We start from the raw sequence: 24819 nt of genomic DNA, 5'->3' as shown, positions 1-24819 counted from the left end.
AAAAGATTAATTGAAATTTCTAGAATTTACTTTTTGTCATTTTCAACACAAAACAAACTTCATACATATTTCATTACATCTGTACTGAACATACAAATGCAAGTGTCTGCAATAATCACGTATTTCAGTAAGTATTCCAAATATATAACTTGTATCCATGGCTTCTGGGATCAAGGCCAGTTGCAGCTACAAGATGGTCTACACAGCTGCTACCACATCCCATGAACCTGGAGAGTGCCGAGATAAAGGGAGAGAAATAGGACCCAGCTATAATCCCCTATTTCTTTATATAGTTTTCCATTATATCTCCCCTGCATTGTTCTGTAACATATTATGTCCTACAAATAGAAGCATAGAACTGTAGAATACCCTGAGTTAGAAGGGACCCATCAGGATCACTCAAGTCCAACTCCTGGCCTTGCACAGGAGACCCCAAGAATCACCTCACATACATTAGAGTATTGTCCAAACACTTCTTGATCTCTGTCAGGCTTGGCGCTCTGACCACTTTCCTGGGGAGCCTGTTCGGGCTCTGGGTGAAAAACCCTTTTCTAATGTCCAGCCCAAACCTCCCCTGACACAACTTCAGGCCATTCCCTTGGCTCCTGTCACTGTCACCACTGAGATCAGTGCCTGCCCCTCCTCTTCCCCTCAAGAGGAAGTTGTAACTGCAGTGAGGTCTCCCCTCACTCTCCTCTTCTCCAGGCTGAACAGACCAAGTGACCTCAGCTGCTCCCTGTATGGCTTCCCCCCAAGGCCCTTCACCATCTTCATATCCCATAAATATATGCTTCCCTGCAATGTGCAAACACAGACAGCTGTTCACAAAGGAGATAAAACAGTTCAGAAAAATGCATTCCAACACTGAGAACACATGCCAAAATATTGGAATGAAATACTGACACCACAGGAAGAAATGTCAGAACAAAGCATCAAAGTACAAAAGTGTTATATGGGGCAATGCCTCAAAACATCCTGACTATGACAAGCTGACAAGAAAATCTTGACTTCAAATGCATTTAAGTCAAAAAATAGTATGACAAATGGCTGACAAGGAAGCTATGAGGCACAAAGATTCTTAACTCTGGACAACCACTGAGGTTTAAAAAGGATGAAAGAAATAACGCACTTATTTTCAGCAACGACTAAGTGAGAAGAAAACAAAATTGTTGGATGAAGAAGGGACAGAAATATGTCATTGGGGCCAGAAGTATGTCATCAGGGCCTACAAGAAACTTTCAAAGCAAATTATTTCAGTGTTCAGAGGAAAAGGAAAGGAAAATTAAAGTTATGACCCAATAGGCTACACAGATGGAACAACTCTAATTGATATGAGGCCAGGCTGGCACTGGTTGGATTCACAGAACCGCAGCTGGCTCCCTGTTCCTGGCTTTTTCTTTCTCTTTGCTAAGATGCACCAATAGAACCTAAGACTGGCATATGTAGGGATTAGTTTTGCATGAAATATCAAGACAAAAGGAAGGAGCTCTTTATTTTCCCTGGAAGATTTTTCCTTCTGGATTTTTTGCATCCAATTTTACACTCACTGCAAACAAAGAGAGCCTAGCTGTGAGATTTTATCCAGTAATTCTTAAACATATATTGACAGCATTGTGTATATCACATTCCCATACTAATCCATACTCAGATACAGTCAAATTCAGCTCCTTCTTGCATAGATCACTGTAGCTGCCTGACATTGGTGGTACTACAAAGAAAAGTTCACTAGATGACGGTTGGCTGACCTTTGCTAAACTGGATAGAACTGTCCAGGTCAGAACTTTTATGAAGCACCAGCTGTGGTAAACACCCGTCACCTGCAGTGAGGCTCAAAGCACTCTCAGCAAACATGCTTTAAATGAAATTCAGCTCCTATTGGAGCTGAATTCCTTTACTACAAGATGAAGGGATGAGGTCAAAGTATTTTCATATATTTACTAATCCAGATGACACCTAAGACTGCTACTGAACATCCAGCACCACCTTCAGAAAGATCCTAAATGGAACTCAAAAGCAATGCTTTGAAAGGACTAGTTTGGGCTAACCTCACTTGCATGTAAGGCTTAATAAAAAGTGCAGTCAAGGGTGATTTTGTTGCAGTTCACTCACAGGAGATGCCTAAGTACCAGTTAGAAAGCAAACATTAAAATATAACAAGATCCAAATGCTAGGTCCTGCAGATAAAATGTATTACAGAGACAGCTGACAACAGTTGTATTTGTCTAAATATTCAGACTTCAAAGAATTCCAGGTGCAACAGTGCCATCCAGGGGCCAGCTAATTGCTGGTAAATTTCCTGAAACTTTTTGGGGGGGTGTTTAGTTTGTTTTGAGTTGTTTGTCTTTTTTTTTGTTTTGTTTTATTTTTAGTTTTGTTTCAGATATAAACAAAACTTGGTTTGTTTAAAACAATTTCCCCAAGTATTTTCAAATATGACCTCTGTTCTTTTAAATACTGCAGCAGATAAACAGGAATGCAAAAAAAAAAAAAAAAACAAACAAACAAACAAACAAAAAAAAAAAAAAAAACGGATTCATTCTCTAAACATACTAAGCTTTGCTTACATTTAAGCACGGGTGTTGCAGAAGTTTAAGAGTTTTAAGAGTTTCAATAGAAAAATATTTGTAACAATTTAAATCAACAAATCCTTCTAGCAAAAGACACTGGCAATGATGAGGAAAAATCTGATGAAACTTTGCCAAAATTTTCAGACTGAGGCATCACTCAGTCCAAAACACATGCTCAGCCACACTTCACCACGGCTATTTAAAATTAATTATGTATATAAAATTTCAGACAACCAAAGCTTCAGGACGTATAATTTCTACACAGCCCTAAATCTTCCTTCTGCATAAATGGAAAACTCAATCTGAAAATTGTAAAGCATTTTGAAAACGGAGGCTGTTTTGTCATGGTGGGGATAGAGCAAAGTCTAGAGCTACGGCAGCGGTCACAGTTTACTCCTGCAACGCGTTCCACTCAGCAGCAACAAGACGGGAAAAGCAAAAACCCCAAAATATTTCTGTTATGAACTAGTCGTGGAGGCAGAGGCCACTTCAGTTTAAGGATTTGCAAACCTACATCCGCATCCCGGACTGAGCCGGCCAGCCGCGCCACTCCAAGTTTCACCTTTAGGAATGGCCCAGACGCCTCGAGTAGGCCGGACTCCGGATCCGCCCCCTGCCCACGCCACTCATCACGCGCGAGTACCGGGACAAAGCCCCAATCAAAGCTCTTTAACCCCAGCTTTGAACGAGGGCTCCGGAGCGGGGCGGGAGCGGCCCCTCGGCGCCTGCGCGCGGTTTCGCTTTGTACGGCGGCGTGGGGAGCGCTCGGAGGTCCTTGCGGGGATTGTGGCGCCATGGCTCCCGTGCTGAACCTCAACAACGAGGTGAGACACCCGCGGCCTCGGGGCGCCGGTGGGGGCGGGCCGGGTCGGGCCGGGGGAATCTTGGGCAGGGGAAGGGCCGGGACGGCGGTCAGCGGCGGCGGATCGCCCTGCGAGCGAGCCGGCTCAGGGCCGACCCTCCCCGCAGCCGGCGCGGCTGCCTGGAGGCGTAGGGAAGGCCGCAGGTGACTGCCGCCGTCCCCCGGCATGGGAAAACGCATCCCATCGTGCTGGAGCTCAGCATGATGAAAACAAACATCCGTCGGGTGAGGTTAAGCTGCTTGTATGGGGGTGCCACGCGATTTCGACACGGGTGCCTCGGTACGACGTCCTGTTTCTAAGTGTCGTTTCATCACGCCTTTCTTGCTGTGTTTGTGTTCACACTGGAGTTTTGCAGGTGATCTAGCGGACCCACCAAAGCCCCAGCTGCCTGTCTTCTGGATGACAAAGACATTACCTTATTTTCTTGGACATGGAGGGACTGAAAATGAAAAATTAATAGGTTATGGGTAATTCTTCCTGTTCTGTAAGAAGTTTGGTGTTTCATATTTATTCAGTATATTTTTTTCCTCTTTATAGTGTGAATTCCGTTTTGTGTGTTTCACTTGCGATGGGTTTTGGTTACATATATGCAAATCATTGTGCACAGTAAGCCTGGCACAACTAAAATAACCTCATTTTGGGTGTTGCACCAACAGTTTAGAATAGTTGGCAGTTCTGCTGAGCATGTGTGATATGAGCACCTGCACTTAGTACTGTGCACATCCAGAATTCCTACGTAACTAACAACTTGATTACAGTTATCAGCAGAACTTACTTTTAGGCATATGGTTACTTGGAGAAGGGTTAATTTGCAAGTTGATTTCAAGAATTTAGTGAAGTGTAGCCTCTTCATCAGGAAAAATATTTGATAGTACATAAAATCAAGATATTTACTCAGTAGTTTTTGGTTCTTGCTGTTAACAAGTGTAAGGTCAGAAATTAGTGATTTGACATTAAAACATACCTGTAAATCACCAAGGAAAGAAGACCATTCATTATGGTAGTGTGGACTTCTTGTGATTGATTCATGTTTGGGTGATGTTTCATAGTCTTTCACCACAAAAATGCTAATATAGCAAGGGATGAAAACAGAAACATTCTTTGACTGGCGAGCTCTTCAGAAAAAGAGTACAGTAAGTTTTTGCACAAAGCATTGGAAGATTTCAGTAAGGACACTGGGAATGTAATTTCATCTTACACTTCAAACATAACTTTCTGTTAAGAGGAAACTGAAAGTTCTGGAGGAGGTAGATTTCACCAGTTTCTACAAAAAGTAGACACTCTGTAATAAAAGGTCCATCTGAGATATAAGGTAGGAGAGAGACTGAAATTCTGGATGCCATCTCTTCAAGAGGGACAGAAGGTCAGTCTGGCTTAGAGTAGGATGAGTCGATTAAAAAGTGTTTTTCATTTCTATGCATATGTCCTTTTTTAAGTGTCAGAGCTATATTAATTACTGTGGTTTTTAGTTATAAAATGTAAAATAAATTATTTACCAATACCTGGATATTTCATATCACTTTAACAGATACCCTCTGTGTATTTGTTACAGAGATGCCCTTGAAAGAATACATTTTAAGAGTAAAAAGCATATCTTCCTCTAATAAGGGATGAAATGGAGGAATTTTATTAGGACCATGTTTAAAGCAATAACTTTTGAAAATGCAGTCTATTAAATAGTCCTGTCCTGCTCAACCGCATCAAATACACAAGAAATACTATTAATAGTATTTCTTGTGTATTTGATGCGGTTGAGCAGGACAGGAACAAAGAACTCCAGATCAGAAGGCTAAGAAAATGAACTCTCTCTTTATTTCAAATGTACCGCTCTATATATAGAGAACATCGAGAAGATTAATTTCATTGGTCTTAGAGTAAAAACACCTCACACCATGGGTGTGCAGTGAATGATGCACAGTGGCAGAACATATCTATAAACAATGTGAATAACAAGGTAGATTAGAGAATTATTTACATTCTTTCCCAACTGTTTCCCAGGCTGTCACCTGGTTAGAAAACCTTTCTCTTTCTCTCTGACTGAGCTGAGAATACCCACATGTATTCTTCTAGTTTGCAAAGGGAAAGCAAATTATGGAGCAGCTCTATTCTGTGCACCTTCAGCTTTTCACAATCAGACAATAATATGGATCATATGGGTTTTTTCCCATTAGGCCATATACGTGGTATGATGGTATTTGTTGCAGAGACAACCTTGTCACCCTTATATAGCTGATAAACTTGCTTGTCTTTGCTGGATTTACAGGAGTCCAGTATCTGAAGGGAGTCTACAAGAAAGCTGGAGAGAGACTTTTCTCAAAGGCATGTAGAGATAGTACAAGAGGGAGTGGCTTTAAATGGAAAGAGAGTAGATTTAGATTAGGTATTAGGAGGAAATTCTGTGCTTTGAGGGTGGTGAGGCACTAGTGTGTTGGGCGGTGCATATGTGGATGCCCTGTCTCTGGAGGTGTTTAAGGCCAGGTTGGATGTACTCCAAGCAACCTGGTCCAGTGGGAGATGGCTGCACATTGCAGCAAGGTTGAAACCAGGTGGCCTTTAAGGTCCCTTTCAATCCAAACCATTCTGTGAAATTCTGTGATATTATATATTTCAGGTTTTAATTCTAGCAAAGAAACACTTCTGTTTTTAATTTACATAAAATACCAGGTCCTGCTAAATGGTTCAATTTTTTTTTACCAATTCACATTTTGTTTACAGGAAGAACAGATATTCTTAAGACTGTTTTTCAGTGATATAAACTGGCACTTATCCTAATGTTAATTGACCTTTATGTTAATTGCTTACTGGTTTATGTTTGATATTAGTAGCTAACAAATAGTTATAAGTGTCAAAAAGCTTACTTGTTCTGCAGTGTCTTGAGGTATACACATATACATGAAGTGTATATGTGCTTTGAAACGAAAAGACATTTAATTTCATGGTGATTTAATGATGATGATTAAGAAAATGCTCTGTGGAAATAAGACAAATAGTGGACTGTGATGCCTATGTCCTTTCTGAGAGCTTTTGAACTCACTGGCTAATTTCAGAGACATTGCAAAGGAATGGAGACCTCAAAAGTTGTTGGGCTTTGGGGTTTTTTAAAATATAATTTGGTTAAAGAATAATACCTCCATGGACCAATAGTTTCCCAACTGTTCTGATCTATGGGGAGCAATGAATGAAAATGTTGTACTGTTTAGGTGACTGGATGAATGAGAGATTTAAGGTAGCTGTACAATGTTAAGGACCCAGGGTGAAAAGAGGAAATGGCAATTATTGTGATGAGATTTCTTATTGAAATAAGACAGAAAATAATAAGAAACCAATCATATTCACAAATAATTAGTTTAGACATTTCATTAATCTTTCTTTTAATGAAAAGTTGTTTGTAGCAGTGTAAGTGCTTCAAAATTAATTTTGAATTATTTCCATGTTAAGAAGTAGGACTTGTGCCAAAAGTGTATAAATATTTTCTTTGGTTTTCTCTAATTGAATATATACCTAGATAATAACAAAAAAGTAAGGTTTTGGCAGAACCCACAGTTAGCAAGGTCCAGTAATTTTAGGAAGCCTCTTGCTGCTGGTAAATAGCATAGTACAGTTTCAGTGTGACTGAATGACTGAAAAATTGAGATTGAAAAGGGTTAAGTAATACATTTTTTTTGTAATGCAGGTGTCATATTACTGTATGGGATTGCTGCTTTTTGATTACTGCCCAAGGAAGAATTGAGTAGGGGAAGGAGGGAGGGTGGGTGCAAAGGATGATGGAACAAAGTGAAACAGTGAAGACTAGAGTTTTTGGGAAAGAAGAAAATGCAGTATTTCTTACCATCTTCTGCTCATTGCGTTCACTGAAACAAAGGAAATCATAAGTCATAGAATGAAAATTTCAGTTTTGCAATTCTATATTCACTGCATATAGTCTTACTTTTGAAGGGCTTGTCTGTATTAAGCCTAATTGTATTCTCCAATTATGGTTACTCTTACAAGCATGCAGGCTGAAGGAATCAAGTTGCTGTCTTGAATATGTTTCCTATTTTAAAAAGCTTTCTAAGAAATTTCAGGTGTCTTGCCACAGAATAGCTTCCAAAGTTAAACTTTTCTGGAAACCTTTGCTAGATGGCAGCACATAATCATCAACTACCATGGATAAGGGCAAGTTTAAAGGGAGATAGCTCATGTTTAATGTGAAAATTGTCCTTGTTGATCAGCAGTACACATGAGTATGAAACAGAAGCTGTTGAATGTGAGCCCTACAGATTTCTAGGTTTTTTTTTCAGAACCTGTGCTTCTTAAATTATGTTGTTCTGCTTTTACAGTCCTAATCTGCTATCATTATTGAATTATTGCAACAAATTTAGTTTTTTCTACCCGCTTTTTTTGTTTTTGAATGGTATTCTGTTTGCAGCTACCTCAAGGAGCTATGCTGCAGAAAGCTCATGAAGCTAATGCAAATGAAGTCTGTATGCAGTATTTAAAAAAAAAGTGTTCTAATATGTACCTCCATGAGTGCTGTTAATAGCTAAAGTTGAATATTAGTAAGGCATCATATTATATAAAGCAATTTCTTAGAGTTGAGAGTTGTTTCTGTCTGTGGGACATGCAAATCAAAGTTTCCATACTTAATTGGATGTCAAAACTTTGCTATCAGATGAATTTTTTCTTAAATTTGTAATAATTAATCTCATGTAGACAAAATAATTTTTCTCTGTATTTACAAAACTAGAGATTTTAGATAATAAAAGCTGATGTCTGCATAATGCTTGTCATGTGCGATAGAATTGTTCTTTTTCTTTCCTAAAAGGTAGGATCAAGATAAAACCATACCTTGAGAATGATGTGTGTGCACATATTTTTCAGCCTGCCAAGCAAAGTTCAGAAATAAAATTGTTATGTAAGGAGCTTAGTAATGAAGCTCAAGGTGATAAATTCCATTTATGTTATTTTGGGTCCCAACACTTTGTGTTGTGATACTCTACATGGCAACACTCAGCTCTTCTACTCTTTAGATTTAGGGCTGACATCCTGGCCTCAGATTTAGCTGGGCAGCAGTTTAGGTAATGGCACATTTAGAAAGCAGTCGGGACACATGAGTTAAGAATTTAGATTGGTGTATTGCAAAGTCAAGTATGAGTAGCGTGGCTGATAATGAAAATAATCAGACAAAAGGCCATGGAGAGTAACTTTAACTTAGGGAAAAAGACTAACATACAGTCTCCGGAAGTCTGAAACTGCAGTCTTGAGTTTCAGCTGTAGTTTAATAATTGTACAGGACTATATCTGTAATTATTTAATCTTTTATCACCGTACAGACAGACACAAATGTATATTTGGAGATGCTTATATAAAGACTGAGTTGTCTTGGTGTAGCATGGGTAGGTGTTGTGTTTGTCCTTAGGTGTTCAGACACAACTAAGAAAAAAAACAAAAAGGAAAGAGCTATTGAAATTGCATTTATACATGTCTTCGTTCAGAAATTGAAGAAAGTTCAAGTGCATCCTTTTATACGTAAATAATTTTTGGTCACCAAAGTTTCTGTATAACAGTACAGCCAATGTGGTCTGAATGGAATATCAGGAAATATTAGGGAGAAGGAAATTTGAGAGGGTCATTCATTCTTTCTGAAGCTGAATTGATTTCTATAACCAAGAACTGCCTCATGATTTTTGTAAGGTGCACTAAATGTGAAAGACCTGAGTATTTACCCATGCAAGTCCTTACTGTATTATATATTTCTTGGTTTTATACAGTACTTCTAATGTGCTTGTATAATTTTTTTTAATTGATAATTAAATTAACTTAAAGTTTTTTAGTCTTTGAATGGTTGCCATTTTTGCAAGAAGCATTCTGTACAAAGTGAGTATTTATTTGCAGTTACCTAAGATCTTCCATATTTTCAGCCTTCTTCAGCATTATGTATGACTACCTTGTCACTCAAATATGATATACCTCTCTGTATTTTTTGTTGATTTAGGATGATAAATTAGACATATAATTCAAAATCTTGTTTATTTATGGTCTGGTTTTTTACTCACATTTTATTCTGTAGAAACCAAGAGAGTTTTTGACATTGAAGCACCTTCATATAAGGCTTTTTGTGGAGAATTGCTTTGCAGTTCAGAGAGATGTGACATGCCCCTGATGGAGTGTGATTCTCCAACTGTGGTTTCACAAGCATCTGGACTTGCTGCTTCTGAATCTGGGGCTTCTCACTCACCCATTCCAGCCATGTGGTCCTGCCTCCCGCTTCTGTAATCATAAGAAGTTTGTTGCTAGAGTAGTTTTCTGCTACAGATTGATGATAACAGGGTCTTACAAGCAAGTGGGAGCAGCAGCAATGTGGGACCTGAGATGAGTGGGATGGGCACAGAGGTAGAGAGATGGACTGTCTTACCACAATGAGTGAGCTGTTTGGTTGGCTGCTAGAGCTGTGCTGTATTTCATCTCACTTACATGTTTCTCTGTAAGCAGTGGCTATCTGTGAAATAAACATAGAATTTAGGGAAGGTATTGAACCAGAAAAACCTACAATAGGATGATACGTAATGTGCAGTTATGTTGTCTGGCAGGTGTTTTGTTACAGAAATTAAGTAGTGGTCAAGGCAGTAAAGATAGGAGAACTAGAGAGTTCAAAGGGGAAGCCAAAGGAGCCCTTATATTTGTCTAATCTTGATAGCTTTAAATAATGAGTTCATAGGAGACTTTAAAGAAGAATCTTAAAATTACAGGTGCCTAGGATGCTCTGTGGTCAGGATTGAAGCTGTGGTTGATACTGGTGCTGCCAAGATCTGTTTATCCCTGACAATTCCTGTTCTTAAATACTTACTTGAACCAGGTCATACAGTCTCTTGTATGTTGCTAAGTTTGTATTTATTTTTTGGGAAATGTGACTATGGGGAAAAAAAAAATCTCTTAGCTGTTGCAAAACAAGTTGTAGTCTGGTAATAAGTAGAGGAAAATGTCGTATTTGAGTAATTAAGAAATTAACAGTAATTAAGAAATTAACACTTGTTGCTCTTAGGGACTTGTTGAAGTGCGATGCTTCAATGGGCTTTCTTTTAAAATGCTTTTTGCTATCATGGGCAAACTGATGTGAGCATTCAGGGTTTTTGTGTATTAGATCCGAGGATCCAAATGGCTTCTATGACCTAAGGTATGTTGTGATATTTTAAAGTATATTCCTAAGCCTTTCTTACAGTGATGAAAAAGATCTCTAGATGGAAACTTTCAAAATAACGCTGACAGAGTGCTGTAGACATTACTGTGTTTAAGACAGTTCGAAACACTGGGCAGCCGGTCCAGTACAGTGATCCAGCATCTCACTGAAATAAAATAGCTGCCCCCAAAGATCTATTTTTATACTAGCCCCTGGGCTATGTGGTAATTGAGGAATTCCTCAGGGCAATTTCCTATTTGTGTCTGGTCTCTTTTTGTAAAGGGGAAGTGAGACTTGAGGTGAGGCATCTGACCAGTTACCTGGTATTAGACTGAGTTACCAGTTACCTGGTATTGGACTGAGCTGTGAGATGTCTTAACTGCTCATAATTCAAAATATAGTCTTTTCCTTTAAGGCATGAAGCTGTCTGAGGATGGAAAATTTTTAGTTTAATGGCTTAGTTGTTATAAAACTTTCCAATGATTGAGAAAGCTGATGTATAGGTTCCCTCAGTCTGAGGTGAGTTGATTCATGTGAATCTCAATGACCAGCAGAGTGCACTAATCACAAATATTAACAAATACTGTTGCTGGGCTACTGTCTGGCAAAGAAGGGTGATTTTATGGAGTGAGGGGAGCCTGGTCATGTATTTCACCAGTGGGAGCATTTCCGTAGGAAAAGTCCTTGACTGTGCTCCAAGGGCTGCTTATCCAACAATTAGCATAAAATACATGAGCTCCCTGAAAGGAAAAACTGGAACTCAGAACTCTTTACTCCTGAGAAAATTCTTGCTGGTCTATAGACAAGTTCTCTTGTTATTTTCTCTGTGGTTTATGAGCTGTATTTCATCCAGCACTTATACAGTATGCTGGCCAAGCCATTTTCTTGAAGTAGAACATTTACCCTAGACTCCTATACCAGGTTTTTCAGTTCTGTTAAGTGCCCCAGCATCTAGACCATTCCTCAGATGGTGGACACCAGTTCTTGTATTCTCCTGAGCTATCTGCCAGTATGGTTTGGATGTATCACAGAGTCTCTGCTTCTTGGTCAGCTTAAGGTGGCTTGAAGTTCATGTGTGACCACATCAAAATTACTCTCAAGGTAGAGTGGCTAGCACTTGGATACTTTTGAAAAAGTATGGGTGTCTAGGATGTTTTGTGGTCAAATTGAAGCTGTGGCTAACTATTGACACTGCCAAGGTCTGTGTATCCCTGGCTCGCACATGGTCTTAAATACTTCCTTGAAGCTTATTCTGTTTTCTCTTAAATGTCGCTAAAGTCAGTCTGAAGTTTTGGAAAGGCATATAAACAAGTTATGAGAACTGAGAAAAGATAAATTTCTTCACTATTCAAAACTAAATAGCTAATCTTTTCCATCAGTTCGTTTCTTAGTATACTGGCAAATCACTCAGTTTTTTCTGTATATTACAAGTCTATGCAAAGTTGGAAAGCAAACATGGCTTTCTTTTTAAACTCTGGAATACTTGGCAGCAGTCATTTTAGCTCGATGGAAATGCATGTAAAAATTCTTGCATTAGTTGTGTTACTAATAAATACTTGTAGGCACAACAGTTTCTTGAAGAAGGAAAAGATGTGCTACATAGGGCTTGATTTCTGCTTAAGACAGTTCAAGTGTTAAATTGCTGACATTCTTTTACAGGCCATGTAAATGTCCTAAGGAAAAAGTCTTTTGAAAGCTTATGAAATTTCCAAACTTATACTCTGTTAGATAAAATTCTGAGGAATTGTGGCTTTTTTTTCCCCCTAGGAACTGTTCCAGCAGCTGTTTCTAAAGTTTCTAGAGTTGCCACATCATCAGTTTTACTAATATTAGCAGCAAATACTGATCTGCTTGCTCTTCACACAGATTTTTTTTCAGCAGATTACTGAAGCAATTAACTATGGCTAACAAGGCAGTTTTTTACTTCTGACAGTATTGTATACAGCCATTATTAGACTACTGTATTTGAGGAAAGGAATGAAAACTTTTTCTTAGTTCAAGTGGTTTATATAAAGTGTGTGTGGTAGGCCACGTAGCCTAGTAAGATGCTCTCATAAAACAAAAACATCTGTGATTCCTTGGTGTGGTAGTGTACAATAATGAAAAAAACATGCAAACGGTCATGGGAAACTTAGTAACTTTTATTTTAAGGGAATTGTGAGGTACTTGCAGTACACAGTGTAGTGTTTTGTTTTTTTTTTTTTATTGAATGTAATTTATGGCTATATATGCCTAAGTAAAACACAACTTAGAAATAGTTCTGTTACTGTAAATGGGCGTAATTGCTTACTGCTGTCTTTGGAGAGGTCTTTCAGCAGCCTTTACATTGCTGGGTCTGGAACCTGTTGCTAAATGAAGAAGAGAACAAGGCTGAAATGGGTGTAGAGGGGAAGATGTGGTGTTAGACATTTTCATAATAGAATTTGGGGGCTTGGGGGAGGAGGTGTTCCTAGAAGAGAATAGTAGCCAGTTGTGAATTCATTGCAATTCCTCACTGGTATGCAATGATAAAATTCTTTTCAGTTTGTCTTGTGCTGCAGTAGTAAAGAGCAATTAATGGAGAAGTAAAGTGGCCAACTACTAAATTCAGTGACTCTTTTGAATGTCTTTCAAGTCATATAAAGTAAAGGGATTTAAAATTCTTGTACTGATTTTGTATTAAAAAAAAAATACCATTATGTTATTTCCTTTGCAAAGAAGGGTCACAATGGTACCTGTTTATTCATATGGCATTTAATAGCAAATGAAACTGTTCATAGAAAAAGAAGCTGAGGCAGATTGCTCTGTACAGCTACCTAAAAGGAGATTGTAGTTAGGTGGGGATTGGTCTCTTTTCCCAAGTAACAGGACAAGAGGAAGTGACATCAAGTTGTGCCAGACTGGCTGTTAGGAAAGACTTCTTCATCTAAAGGGTTGTCAAGGGTTGTCAAACGGGGTGCTCAGAGTAATGGCTCATCATTAAATGAGTCATCATTCCTGGAAGAATTTAAAGGTGTGTAGATGTGGCACTTAGTGACATGGTTCAGTGGTTGGCTTGGCAGTGTTTGGGTTATGGTTAGGCTTTATCATCTTAAAGATGTTTTTCAATGTAAATGATTCTGTGAATCCTCTTTGCTGTTTAATGAGGACACATATGAACAAACATAAGGCCATGTACAGGTACGTTAATGTAGCAAGAGGGGAGCAGATAAAAGCTATTTGCACGAGAGGCTGGTAAGAACTGTTCTGAATAACAACTAGTTTAAAGGAATAAATGGTGGATTTCATCCAGAGGCAGGTGTCACTGGGGAAATGCTGCAGAGGTTGTGAATAGCACAGGGGAGCATACCTTATATAGATGAGCTTGGAATTCCAAACAATATAAAACAAAAGGGCAGTTAAGTTGATTACTTGCTCATGCAGAGGGAGGGAGGGGTGGGCTTGAAAGTATTTAAATATTAGAATAGACGAAAATGATGGATGGGTGATGGAGTGTGTTGAACAAGAAGAAATAGGTTGAGGAATGAGGAGAGCTTATAAGGACAGGAAAGGGGTAATCAGTTTGGTAAGAAGCACCTAGAGACTGAAGAAGGTAGAAGCTTCAGAAGAAGGAAATGTTCCAACAGAATGAGCAGTTGGTGTGAAAGAAAAGTTGTCAGTGGCTGGACAATGAACATATTATTGGACAGACAGGTAAGAGTACTTGTTCTGTCGCAACAAAGAAAATTTTGCAAGAAACTTTAAGCATTGCTCCAAGTTGTTAGTAAGTAGTACTGGAATAGTTGTGTACAAATCTGTTGTAGATTTGGCATCTTGGCAACTGATGGAGACCAACTTGTGGAAAGGTATTTAAATTAATGAATAGATGTCAAACATGTGGCAGGGATATTTTAAGCGCTTTATTCCTTCTACTTTTCATACTTGTCCTTCTCCCCAGTTTCTATTGATATCATGAAGAAACTTCTAAGAAGAATGCAGATTATTAGATTTTTTGGGGTTTTTTCAACCCATTTGTTTCCCATTTGTTTGTGTTTATGAAAAATTTTTATCATGAAATTGATTTTTTTAACTGATTTGAAGGAATGAGGAACACTAACTGGTGTAGCAAGGTAATTCTCCATTCCCACTAGAAATAATTCTTAACATCCTTCCAAAAAGACGGAAGAGTAGCTTATATGGTAGTGCCACTTAATTTTTTTTTAATAAATCTATAACTACTGACTGAGAGAAAGTTCCCACAAAAAATATAAGTCACAGAGACATGACAGCAGACAGCACCTTAAGGGATGAGCAGTTTTTCTGTGAGAAGTAGAATAGTATTTCAGTTTGTCAGGTCAATAATACTGCAGTATGTTTCAAGCCAGTGGAAGTTTACCTCATGTTCTGGTGATGTTCGTAGTCTTTGGCTGAATATTCATCCTGTATGGAAGTGTAAGTCAGAAAGATCTGTGATGCAAATTTGGACTTCCCTTGTATGCGTTTATCAGAGTATGTTTCCTGAGGCCATGGCTTTTGCTGGTCACTGGCATACCCCAGGTCTGAACATGGGTTGGTTGTACTTACTTGTACTCACTGGATGCATTTTGATGCTTACTTTTTATATGCATGTCAGGTGTCTGTGCTAGGGGCACCATGAGACAGATGAAAAGTATTAAAAGTTAGACTTGATAATCTATTAGTAAAAGGAGTTTCATGCTTCTTCAAAGAAATTTGACTTTGGTAAAATTTTTTGAATAAGACAAAAGATTTGTGCCTTTCTGTTTTTTAAGAAGAAAGGCACAAGTACCGAATATTTTGAAAGTCATAAACCACAAATTCATCTTTTCTGTTTTCCCTGTTTTCTTCTTCTCTTTTCTTTTTTTAACAAGGGATTTTTCCTTCAAAAATGTGGATACTAAATCCTTCTTATTTGTTTCTCAATAGTTTTGTTTTTTTTTTTTTTCCGGGCATAAGAAGAAAGTGGTTATGATTTTTTTTTTTTAATTTTTTTTTCCTCCTGGAACTCAACTCACTAATTTTTATGTGATCAATGTTTTTTACTTAACATCATTCCTATTATGCTGTGTCAGTCCATGACATTCCACTCTACTTACTTCCTGTGTCAAGATTTTTTGTTATGGTCTTGTGATGCTACTTTTATAGATTATTTCTTTGTCTTTCTAAACATTATCATATCAGAACATCAGACAAGAAAGCACGGTCTTGAAAGTTAAAGCTTCGAGAGGAGAAAGTTTTGTTTTTATTTTAAAATATACTTGCGCGACTGAAATTTCTTCAGGTTATGAGGAGCTTATAATAGGGAGAGCTGCTTATCCCTCCAAAATGTATGAATCCCGGTGATGCTTGCTCATATTGTGAAAATTAGCTGTAACTGTTGCAAGATGTAACTTGAGGTGTGGTTTGCTTCTATCCGGAACATTGACTTCTGGATAGATGAGCAGCCAAAGTTGATTGCTGTTCCTTTTGTTGATAGTTGATCATTCCCCCTTTTTAAGGGGAATTTTCACATACATAAATAGCCTTCCAGCCTTTTTCTAGTACTCTGTCCTCTGTCAACACAAGTAAGAAGAGGCTAACTTTACAGAGGAGGAGTCTGAAGAAAAATTAGTTTAAATTTTAAAGCAAAAGTAATTTTTCTCATAGTAGTAAGATTTCATAATGCAGGCTAAATGTGTATTTATGGTCAATCTAAAAATTGTGGTATTTAGCTAGCTTTTTCATCATTCAGATTTAGGGAGAAATAGAAAATTATTTAGTAGGTATTTCTCCAGCTTCATCACTCCTCTCCTGGTGCTGTTTTGTTTCATTTAATGAACTTGAAACCATTTTTCCTTAATTATTCCTTTATGCTTGCATAATAATAACAACTATATAGTGACATTGAAATATAAATTTTGAAATTGATGAATCTTACTACAAAATGAATATTTGTGTTGAATGACACATCATAATAATTACGTATTTTCCTGTTAATATTAAGATACAAATATTTGTCAAATATTGTGATGCTATAACATTGCACAGACTTCCCATTCTTTTCCTGGCCTCTTGGTGTGTGAGACTAGTACAAGCTGAGGGCAGTTGAAGTAACGAGAAAAGTGTATTTTTTTCATGAATTGTCTTGCACAGAAGAAACTGTCCTTCTTCTATCCCATTCAGCACGTTGTCTGTTCTAATTTCCCTTGAAGTTTCAGTCACCAGATTAAATCATCTGTACAAACAATGTGATAAAAATAAAATGTATTGTGTGTGTAAGTTGAGAACCAGTGATGCCTGGCGTGTTACAGCTTTGAGTCCAGTATTCCATAAAACTTCATATAGATATCATCAGTTACTCCTCTGTCTCTTTTTAGTTTTCAGTGTGTTATCCTTGGGTTATGTGTTATGCTTTTGGAGTGTTCTCAGTAATTGTAGTTATAGCCTATGTTTCCCTCCTGTTTGGACAGTCAGGAGAGAGTGTTCTGTGGTTGGTTCAGAGCCACATGTGCTGGTGAATGAGTATGCATGTACTGATCTCAACCAAAACGAAAAATACTTGAATTCTGCTTGTGTATTTCTTCCACGCTAGCCATGCTGATGTTAGTTCACAACTCCTACATGGCTACCAGTTTTCACAAAACATGTAGGTGTGGGGTTAGCTTTCGCTCTCTCCGGCTGCACGCAGCTCTTGGGAGCCCGGCTGTGGCGTAGCTTCCACGTGCTGCGGGGTTTTCTGCCGCGGGTTCCCAGACACGGCTCCGTGTCTCAGGCGCGTGGGCTGGCCAGCCTCTGTTACCGTGTGCTAGGGATCCGGTAAAGAGGTAAGGAATTTGTCCATTTACTCCGTGCTTGGCAGGAACGGTTTATTGGTCACATGGCGCGGTTCGATGGACACAACCGCTCCTGGCACTTGCATGGGAGAAAATGGTGCCTGGGTGCCGGCGGGATAGGGTTTTATGGAGGGGTGGGGCGAGAGGATCCACGGCCTGCTGTCCAATAGGGGCGGCTGCCATGGCGGTGACACCAGCAACAGCGACCAACCAGAGAACCCCGCAGGGGCGGGCACCGAGCCTCGGGCTGAGCGGGATCGTGGGGATTGGGGTGGCCGTCACGGGGTTTCCTGGGGCTGGACGGGGGAGGAAACGACACAGGGGGTGCGCGGGATTACAGAACTTGACTTATTTTAACATAAATTAAAAACCCTAATCTAAACCCAAACTCCAGGATGCAACATGTAGGAGCTGTGATGATTGGTCAACCTTGATTTCAATTTAATAAGCCCAAAAGTTACCAGAGATAGATACTGACAGACAGTGTGCTGACAAACCTAATTTTCTCAGAAACCAGGCTAACAAATATGATTCCAAAATACACAGTTTTGATATTCTGCACTTTCAGAATAGCCGAGAAAAGTTGCAACATATTAGCACTCAAGACTTGAAGTTTTTTTGTGGTGACTTAGGAGGTCATACTACCATTTATACTAGCATCTTTTAATCCCAAGCCAAAGCAGTCACACCACCAAACATAGACCTCCAAATTAATACTGGAATCACTGTGATTGAATTTCTTATTTGTTAGGGGGAAATTTTGACAGAATTTTCTTCAGCTGAACTGATGGCAGTTCAGCTCTACAGGTTTGCATCATATATGTGACCTACTTAATTAATGTAAAAAATTACATAGATTGTGAGTCACTGTCGTCAAGCTGTGATGTCATGCTTCAGATTATGCAAGTAACGTAGAGATTCATAATGTTGCCTTGTAATCAGTGCTCTTTTCCAGCTGCTTTTAAAAGGTTCACCATTTGAAGAGGGATAAAAGCCCTCAACACTCTATTTATTCATATGTGTTCACCCTCGTAATTCTTATGTCACTACTGCAGCTTCTGGTGTTACTGTCTGTCTGTAAAGTCAAAGCATAAGGAGGCATGAAATTCATGCGTGACTTCTAACTAGAACTCTGGTCTGATTAAGAAGTCCTAGACCTCAAAGTCCACTGAGTTGAGCTTGTCTGTATTAAATGCCTTGATCACATCGTCCTTCAACATTCCATAGAAATATTTTTAGCAGAGTGGTATCTGAGATTTTTCCCAGTTGCTGATCAATTAAATACAGAGTTAGAAATTACCTTCAGGTATTCCTCTGTTTTGGAAAACATGTATAGTTTCTACTTCCATGTGGATGCAATGATATATCTAATATAGCATTTTGAGGCTAGTTTATAACAGTTTTTTCTTATCTGGACATTTACAACTACTGATGTGTATATAGAGTTTAGAAATATGTCTAGCCCATCTCATGATCCTGGTTTGGACTTGAATTCTTTCTGAAGTACTGCAGAGAGTCTGACTCCATCCATTGAGACACTGACTTTGAAGCAGTAAATCCGTTAAATTTTGGTCTTTGGCAATGATCAAGTAATTCTAGGATAGCCTTACTTCTACCCAACTGTCTTAGATACTTGGAATTGCTTTTCTAAACCTTTAGATGAAAATGATCTTTTCTAGCATTTCCGAGTACTCACTGTGGTTTCCACTTGGAGAAGTTACACTAGAAATGACAACTGTTCTCCATGCAGGAGGAAATACAGTGCTATATGGAATAAAGAAGCTCATATTTCAGTGCTTCAGTTGAGAAAATACAAAGAAAGCAGCATGGGCAAACTGTGGAGGAAGGGTTTGACAGTAACTCTCCAGGAGTGTGTGCATTACTTTTCCTGTGAGGAAGTTGGAAATTTGCCTAAGTTTGGTGGTGTGATTTTATTCATTCATCCTTAGTAAATTAATCCCTTGGGAAACCTGACAGGTGAGTATCCAGAGGCCTGAAAACCTGCAGGTGTTTTGCTTTCTGGATGCTCTAGACAGCAGTGGGATTTCTGTCATATTTGGACTGCGGGGTGAAATAGTTTAATTCAGAAGAATTTACCTCATATTTCAAGAATTTTTGTACGTTCTGATAGTTGTGTTGGGATAGAATTGAATCCACTTGACTCAAACCTGTTCTCATGTAGCTGCAGATGGCAAAGGCAAGACTAACATGACGTTGGTGTTGATTAACATGACATTGGCACAAACAGTAATTGAAAAACTGTGTTCCTTAGCACTTTCTGTGTTGGGATTTGATCTTTATATTAAATGAAGAGATAGCTAATTTATTGTAGTCTGATCTGTTGCGGTTCATATCTCTGTCTTCTGTGTGTTCTTACTTTGCATTTTTGTGCTGGAACTAGCTAACATTCATGTGACCATAAGGGAAAACAGTTCAGGAAATGGATCTGTCTGAAAATTCACCTTGTTTTGGTTTTTTTTTATATATTCTTTTTTCAGTATATATTTGTATAAAACTGTTCTGGAACTGAGCACTGATACACCACACATGTGTGTTTGTGTTGTTTCTTGCTGCCTTTGCCACCCTACTTATATGTGTTTTTATAATGAAATGTATGAATCTGTATTAAGTCTTTCTGCTTAGTTCCATTTATTTTGACATGTATAAGATATATACTGTAATACAAGGATTCTTTTTGTAAAAAAGGAAAAAAGGAAACTTGGCAATTGCTAGCTTTTCTTAAGAATCTAAAAATCATTAGATCTTTCAAGCTGGCATTCCAGATAATAGAGAGAAATACTTATAATGAAGTTCCAGAAACATTTTTTCACTTACATTATTCACTCAAAATATTATGTACTCTTGTTAGTTCTGGCTAATTTGTGATCCAACTGCAGGTGTTTTGAATTTTAAAACTCTGTATTGCCAAATAGCACCAAAAATTAACGTTGAGAATACTCTGTTGCCATGGTAATTTATTTGTTAGAAGACTGCCAAATAACTATAAAGTAAAACCAGTGCTTTTGATGTGCCCTAAAATGAGGAAGGGAAAGAAGATCAGTGAGAACTGAAACATTGCTGATTTCCATGGCTTTTTGCTGATGTTGGAGAGACCTAGAATATTCATCTTAAACATATTTAACTTTCTTTTTATTGTTGGATTTGGGGTTTTTTTTAAGTTGGATTTCTTGCTTTGACACTTGTTGATGTGTAATTTAAGCAATTTGTAAAAATTCATAGAAAAGGCCACTGTACAAAAAACAAGTGAGTTTGGTGTATTTTTAGTGACTTCTTCCTTTTCTACTTTAGCAGCACTGTTTAAACTTGAGGGAGTTTAAAGGTAAATCTTACTACAGTAAAATCTAAAAGCTATTGTATACCTACAGACATATATAAATAATTTTTTCCTTTTGCTTTGAGCAATTTTGATTCTAGTAGATCAGGCTCTCATTTCAACCTCCTAGGGTTCTCTTGGCATGAAGGGAATGTATGAGAGCTCAAGTATATCCTGTACCTGCAATTTCATCTTTTTCCTGTCATTCATTCACTAGACAGACCATGGTAAATGGTAGCTTGTCAATAGCAATATGATAGGCTATATTTAAAATAGACTCTTCCTGGGACAGAATTAATAGCCTTAGTTCTTGATGTTTTCTCTTTGTTATCCCACTCTCATGTGTGACCCTCATGTCAAATAAATCCTGTTAGCCCAGAGAGTACAGGAAGAAACTGAAATGGAAAAGCAAGCTCAGAACTACCGTCTTTTTTTCCAGGCATCAAGTGATAGAAAAGACATAAGACACCTTACATTGCACGGTGAATTTGGATGTGCTATGTAAAATTTCAGAACACTGCTTTAGGAACAACATCTTCAAATTGTAAAAGAAATATTTTTGCAGTTGTGTCTGCAAAATTGTCTTGTTGAAGACAGTTTTCATAGACACCATACTATGTCGGGGGAGAGACTGGAGGCTTCTGTTTAATGAGTGTGTGTTTCCTCAACATTACAGATATTTCACAATGCTATAAACTCTTATAATAAGGGTTTTTTTTACAAGATGAGGTTACATGCAGTGTCCCTCCTTGAAGAGAACAGAATGATTTGTCTTTTCTGCTGCTTGTACCAGAACTAGGACTAGACTGTGTGCTGGCATAAAACAGAAGTGGATGAAGAAATTCTGGTCTGTCTAGTGCTGGTTGTTTAAGGATTTAATAATGTAAGTGCATTATTGGGTCAGGACCAAAATATTCAGTACCTCATGGACTGAAGCCCAAGAAGAACAGTTGTATGTGCTTCAGACTGCTCTGAAGAAAAGGACATGTCCATTAGTTTATTGGCTTTAGTGCATTTTGGATAGCTGGGGCTGGCTGTGTAAGTTAACTTCTATTAAATTTATTTAAGAAGAATTTAAAATATTCTAAGTCCTTCAGATATTTTCATATTCGGTATTAGCTTTTGTATGTGGTAATATTAAAAAAAAGCTTTTCCTTCACAGTTGTTCTAGTATTTCAGTGTTGTTTGAATAAAATACATTCAAACAAGTCATATGTAGAAACATATTATTGCTTCTCTTAATCAATTGGATTCTTTTTTTAATAATGGTTTGGTTTTGGGATTTTTTTTTTTTTTTGTCAAGTACAGTTGATACTATAGTTCAGAGCAGACACGTACCTTTCTTGATACATCTACAAATCTTTAGTCACACTTTCCTTTTTTTTTCTAATTGGCTGAACACTAGCTTAGTTTGGAGTCATGTTGCTTGTACAGACCTCAAAACAAGTTTCAGAAGTGGCCAAGTATAACATTTTATTTTAATGTAATACTTGTTTGAGAACTTTGCTGCTGTTGTCTTAAAAATGCGAAGACAAATATCTTTGACTAGTCATGTGAATTTGAATGTATAATTGTACCTATGCTGTCATTTTATCTACATTCCTTGGTGTTTTTCTTGTCATCCCTAATATGAGGACTGTTTTGTAGTAATACAGACTTTCAGAACCTAAACTAGATTTCTTGTTGTTTTATCTAACAATGCCTTATGTTACTCTTAAAGAAACTTGAAAATTTTCAAACAAGTTTTTTGTAACAGCTTAATTATGTGGGAGGCTCTTAAAATCACTTCCTATTCTATGGTACATGTACAATAATAGTGTCCCATTTATTTAAAAGGGATAATGTCTGTGATCAGAAGCCCTTTCCTAACACTGTCTAACACTGATTTAGGAACTGATTCAGCCCTTTTAACAAGACTTTGGTTAGTCAAAATTAATTTGTAACTACAAGTGAAATACCAGTGTCAAAATGGAATTACTTCATGGAAAAGCTCTAGAGAAGACTAAGAGATCAAAGGTACAATTAAGAAATCCTGTGTCACTTTTTTTCTGGGTACAAGAAGGGCTTGGATATGCTGAGGATTGGGAAGGTCTGATTGAACTACCACACAAAAAGACAAATCTCTGGGAATGGCTTTTTAGTCTTTGGAGCCAGGTATAACCTGAAATAGAAAGCAAAGTAGTTGAAGCTATTAGTTTCTCCCTTTTTCAGCTGTGTGGTCTGTGTTAAATACAGTTCTTGTGATGTCTTTAAACACACACTTGTTCTTTATTATTTCCTAGACATCACCCTCTTGGTTTGATATGTACACTCTGGTGTCTTTGTACTGTGTCAGTGGTACCCATACATTAAAGTTGGGGCTGTTTTCATTATCAGATGAGTACTAGGATCGTTGTGCCAAGTATCACATTAATGTAGGCTGTGCTGAAGCTAGCAATTCCTGTTACAATCTCCCTCAGTAATGTGCACTCCTTGGAAAAGGTGAATGGCTTGAGAATTTCTAGTTGTTGTCTGGCTTGTCATCTGCTGATCCCCTGCTGTGCTGTTTGTTTGCCCTTTCTTGAAAGGGCAGCAGCAGCGACCATCTGCCTGTGGCTTGAAATGGTTTGGGTGCAGCTGTTTGGTACATGTCAACGCTTGTGGCAGTGCTTACTGCAGGTGGAAAGCTGTTGGGTTGATTGATGCCTCTCTTTGTGGAATACCACCAGTCATGGAATTTTTTGGACTTCATCTTTGTTTAGTATCAGTAATAATACAAATACACTGTTTTGTGAAAAGGCACAGCACCAAATCGATGATTTTTGTTCATAACCATAGCTTTTGAAATATGCTTATGTGCATTCTATATGTTACTACCTAGGCTTGTTTTCAAACGTAAGTTCATTTCTGTTATGATTTCTTCTGTATTTAATAATTGATATGTTGTCTATATCTACTCTTACTTTGATATTATCTATTATTAATAATGTGTGAACAGAGACATTTGGTAGCATTAATGAGTAGGAATAGTTTAATTGTCTCATAAATAGTATTTCCCAACAAAATAAAGAAGTGTCTTCAACAAAGGAAAACATCTCTTTTTCTTTGTTCAAAGAAATCCCTGAAGTGGTTATTTCCACATATGATTGCAGACTTCCTTAATTTCCAGGAATCCTAGATCCTATTGACCGAAAAAAATGTTTGGTTTATGTTTTGCTTATTTATAATTATTTTTTTAGTGCTTACTATCACTGCTGAGTAGATTAAAAATCCTTATTGCCTAGTCTTAAAGCATAAAGTGTCATCCTGACCTAGATGGCAGCCTTTTTATGTTTCAGTGCAAAGACTTCTCCTTTTCTTACTGTTTTTTCTTGAACTATTTATTTAAAAAACCTTATTATGAATAAATATTTGTTATTATTTTTTGAAAGTAATGACTATTCTTGGTGGGGGCTTTTTTGTTTGGTTTGGCTTAGTTTATTTTTTTTTCCTACTGATGGCAAAGTTGCCTCTCTCACTTTGTAATACAAGAGACCAGGGCCTACCCTGGTGGTCTAAGCCCCATTGTTTCAGGCACACTGTAAATTTGAAGCTAAACATTTTTGATTTCTTTCCCAAAGAGCTGACTGCTTTCTTGAGAACGTTATGAGTACTTCCAAGAACAGAGTTGATGCATACTGTCCCATGTGAAAGAAGTGACTGGATTACATAAATTGATATTCCTAGTCTGCCAAGGAGCGAATACCTTCCCTCATTCCTGCTGTCATGTCTATACAGCCTTCACTGGCTGGCAGCAGAGGAGGCTGAAGTTTGGCTCTTGTAGGCCCTGGAAACATGCTGTGTGTGCATTAATATTTCTATTAAAGAATACCTGACAAAATATTTTTGAGAGAAAGTTAAATATACTTCATGTTTGCATACACAGTAACTAATACGTAAAGTATGAGTTACTTAAATTCCAGTATGTTTCTAGCTTGTGGATGTTTTTAGTGGTTGTTAGAAAAAATAGACAATAAAAAAAACTGAACTCAAAACAACCTCCCCATCCCAGACGTTCTAAGAAGCCATACCTAGTTTGCCTCTGACATTCCAAACATTCCATTGAATGTACCAGTATGTATGTATGGTGTCG

At 37.9% G+C, this 24819-nt stretch overlaps 1 protein-coding gene across 4 annotated transcripts in view; it reads left to right on the top strand.

Moving 5' to 3' along the window:
• The first annotated feature begins 3311 nt into the window (after positions 1–3311).
• SRFBP1 (serum response factor binding protein 1) overlaps positions 3312–24819 on the top strand; it is a 75643-nt gene continuing 54135 nt past the window's right edge. For 2 of the 4 annotated variants that reach the window (XM_054003422.1, XM_054003420.1), the window contains exon 1: positions 3879–3897. Coding sequence is in view for 2 of the 4 variants with exons in the window: in XM_054003420.1 (XP_053859395.1) it covers positions 3894–3897 (4 nt within the window). In the remaining 2 variants the exon portion in view is untranslated. Of the gene's footprint in view, positions 3392–3869; positions 3898–24819 lie in introns of those variants that run through there. The other 2 variants (XM_054003419.1, XM_054003421.1) reach the window with 2 other exon arrangements.

Source organism: Vidua macroura, chromosome Z (genome assembly GCF_024509145.1).
Source record: "Vidua macroura isolate BioBank_ID:100142 chromosome Z, ASM2450914v1, whole genome shotgun sequence".
Taxonomy (NCBI): Eukaryota; Metazoa; Chordata; class Aves; order Passeriformes; family Viduidae; genus Vidua; species Vidua macroura.
Note: the sequence above shows the minus strand (reverse complement) of the source record. Positions and strands in the feature narration are given on the sequence as shown.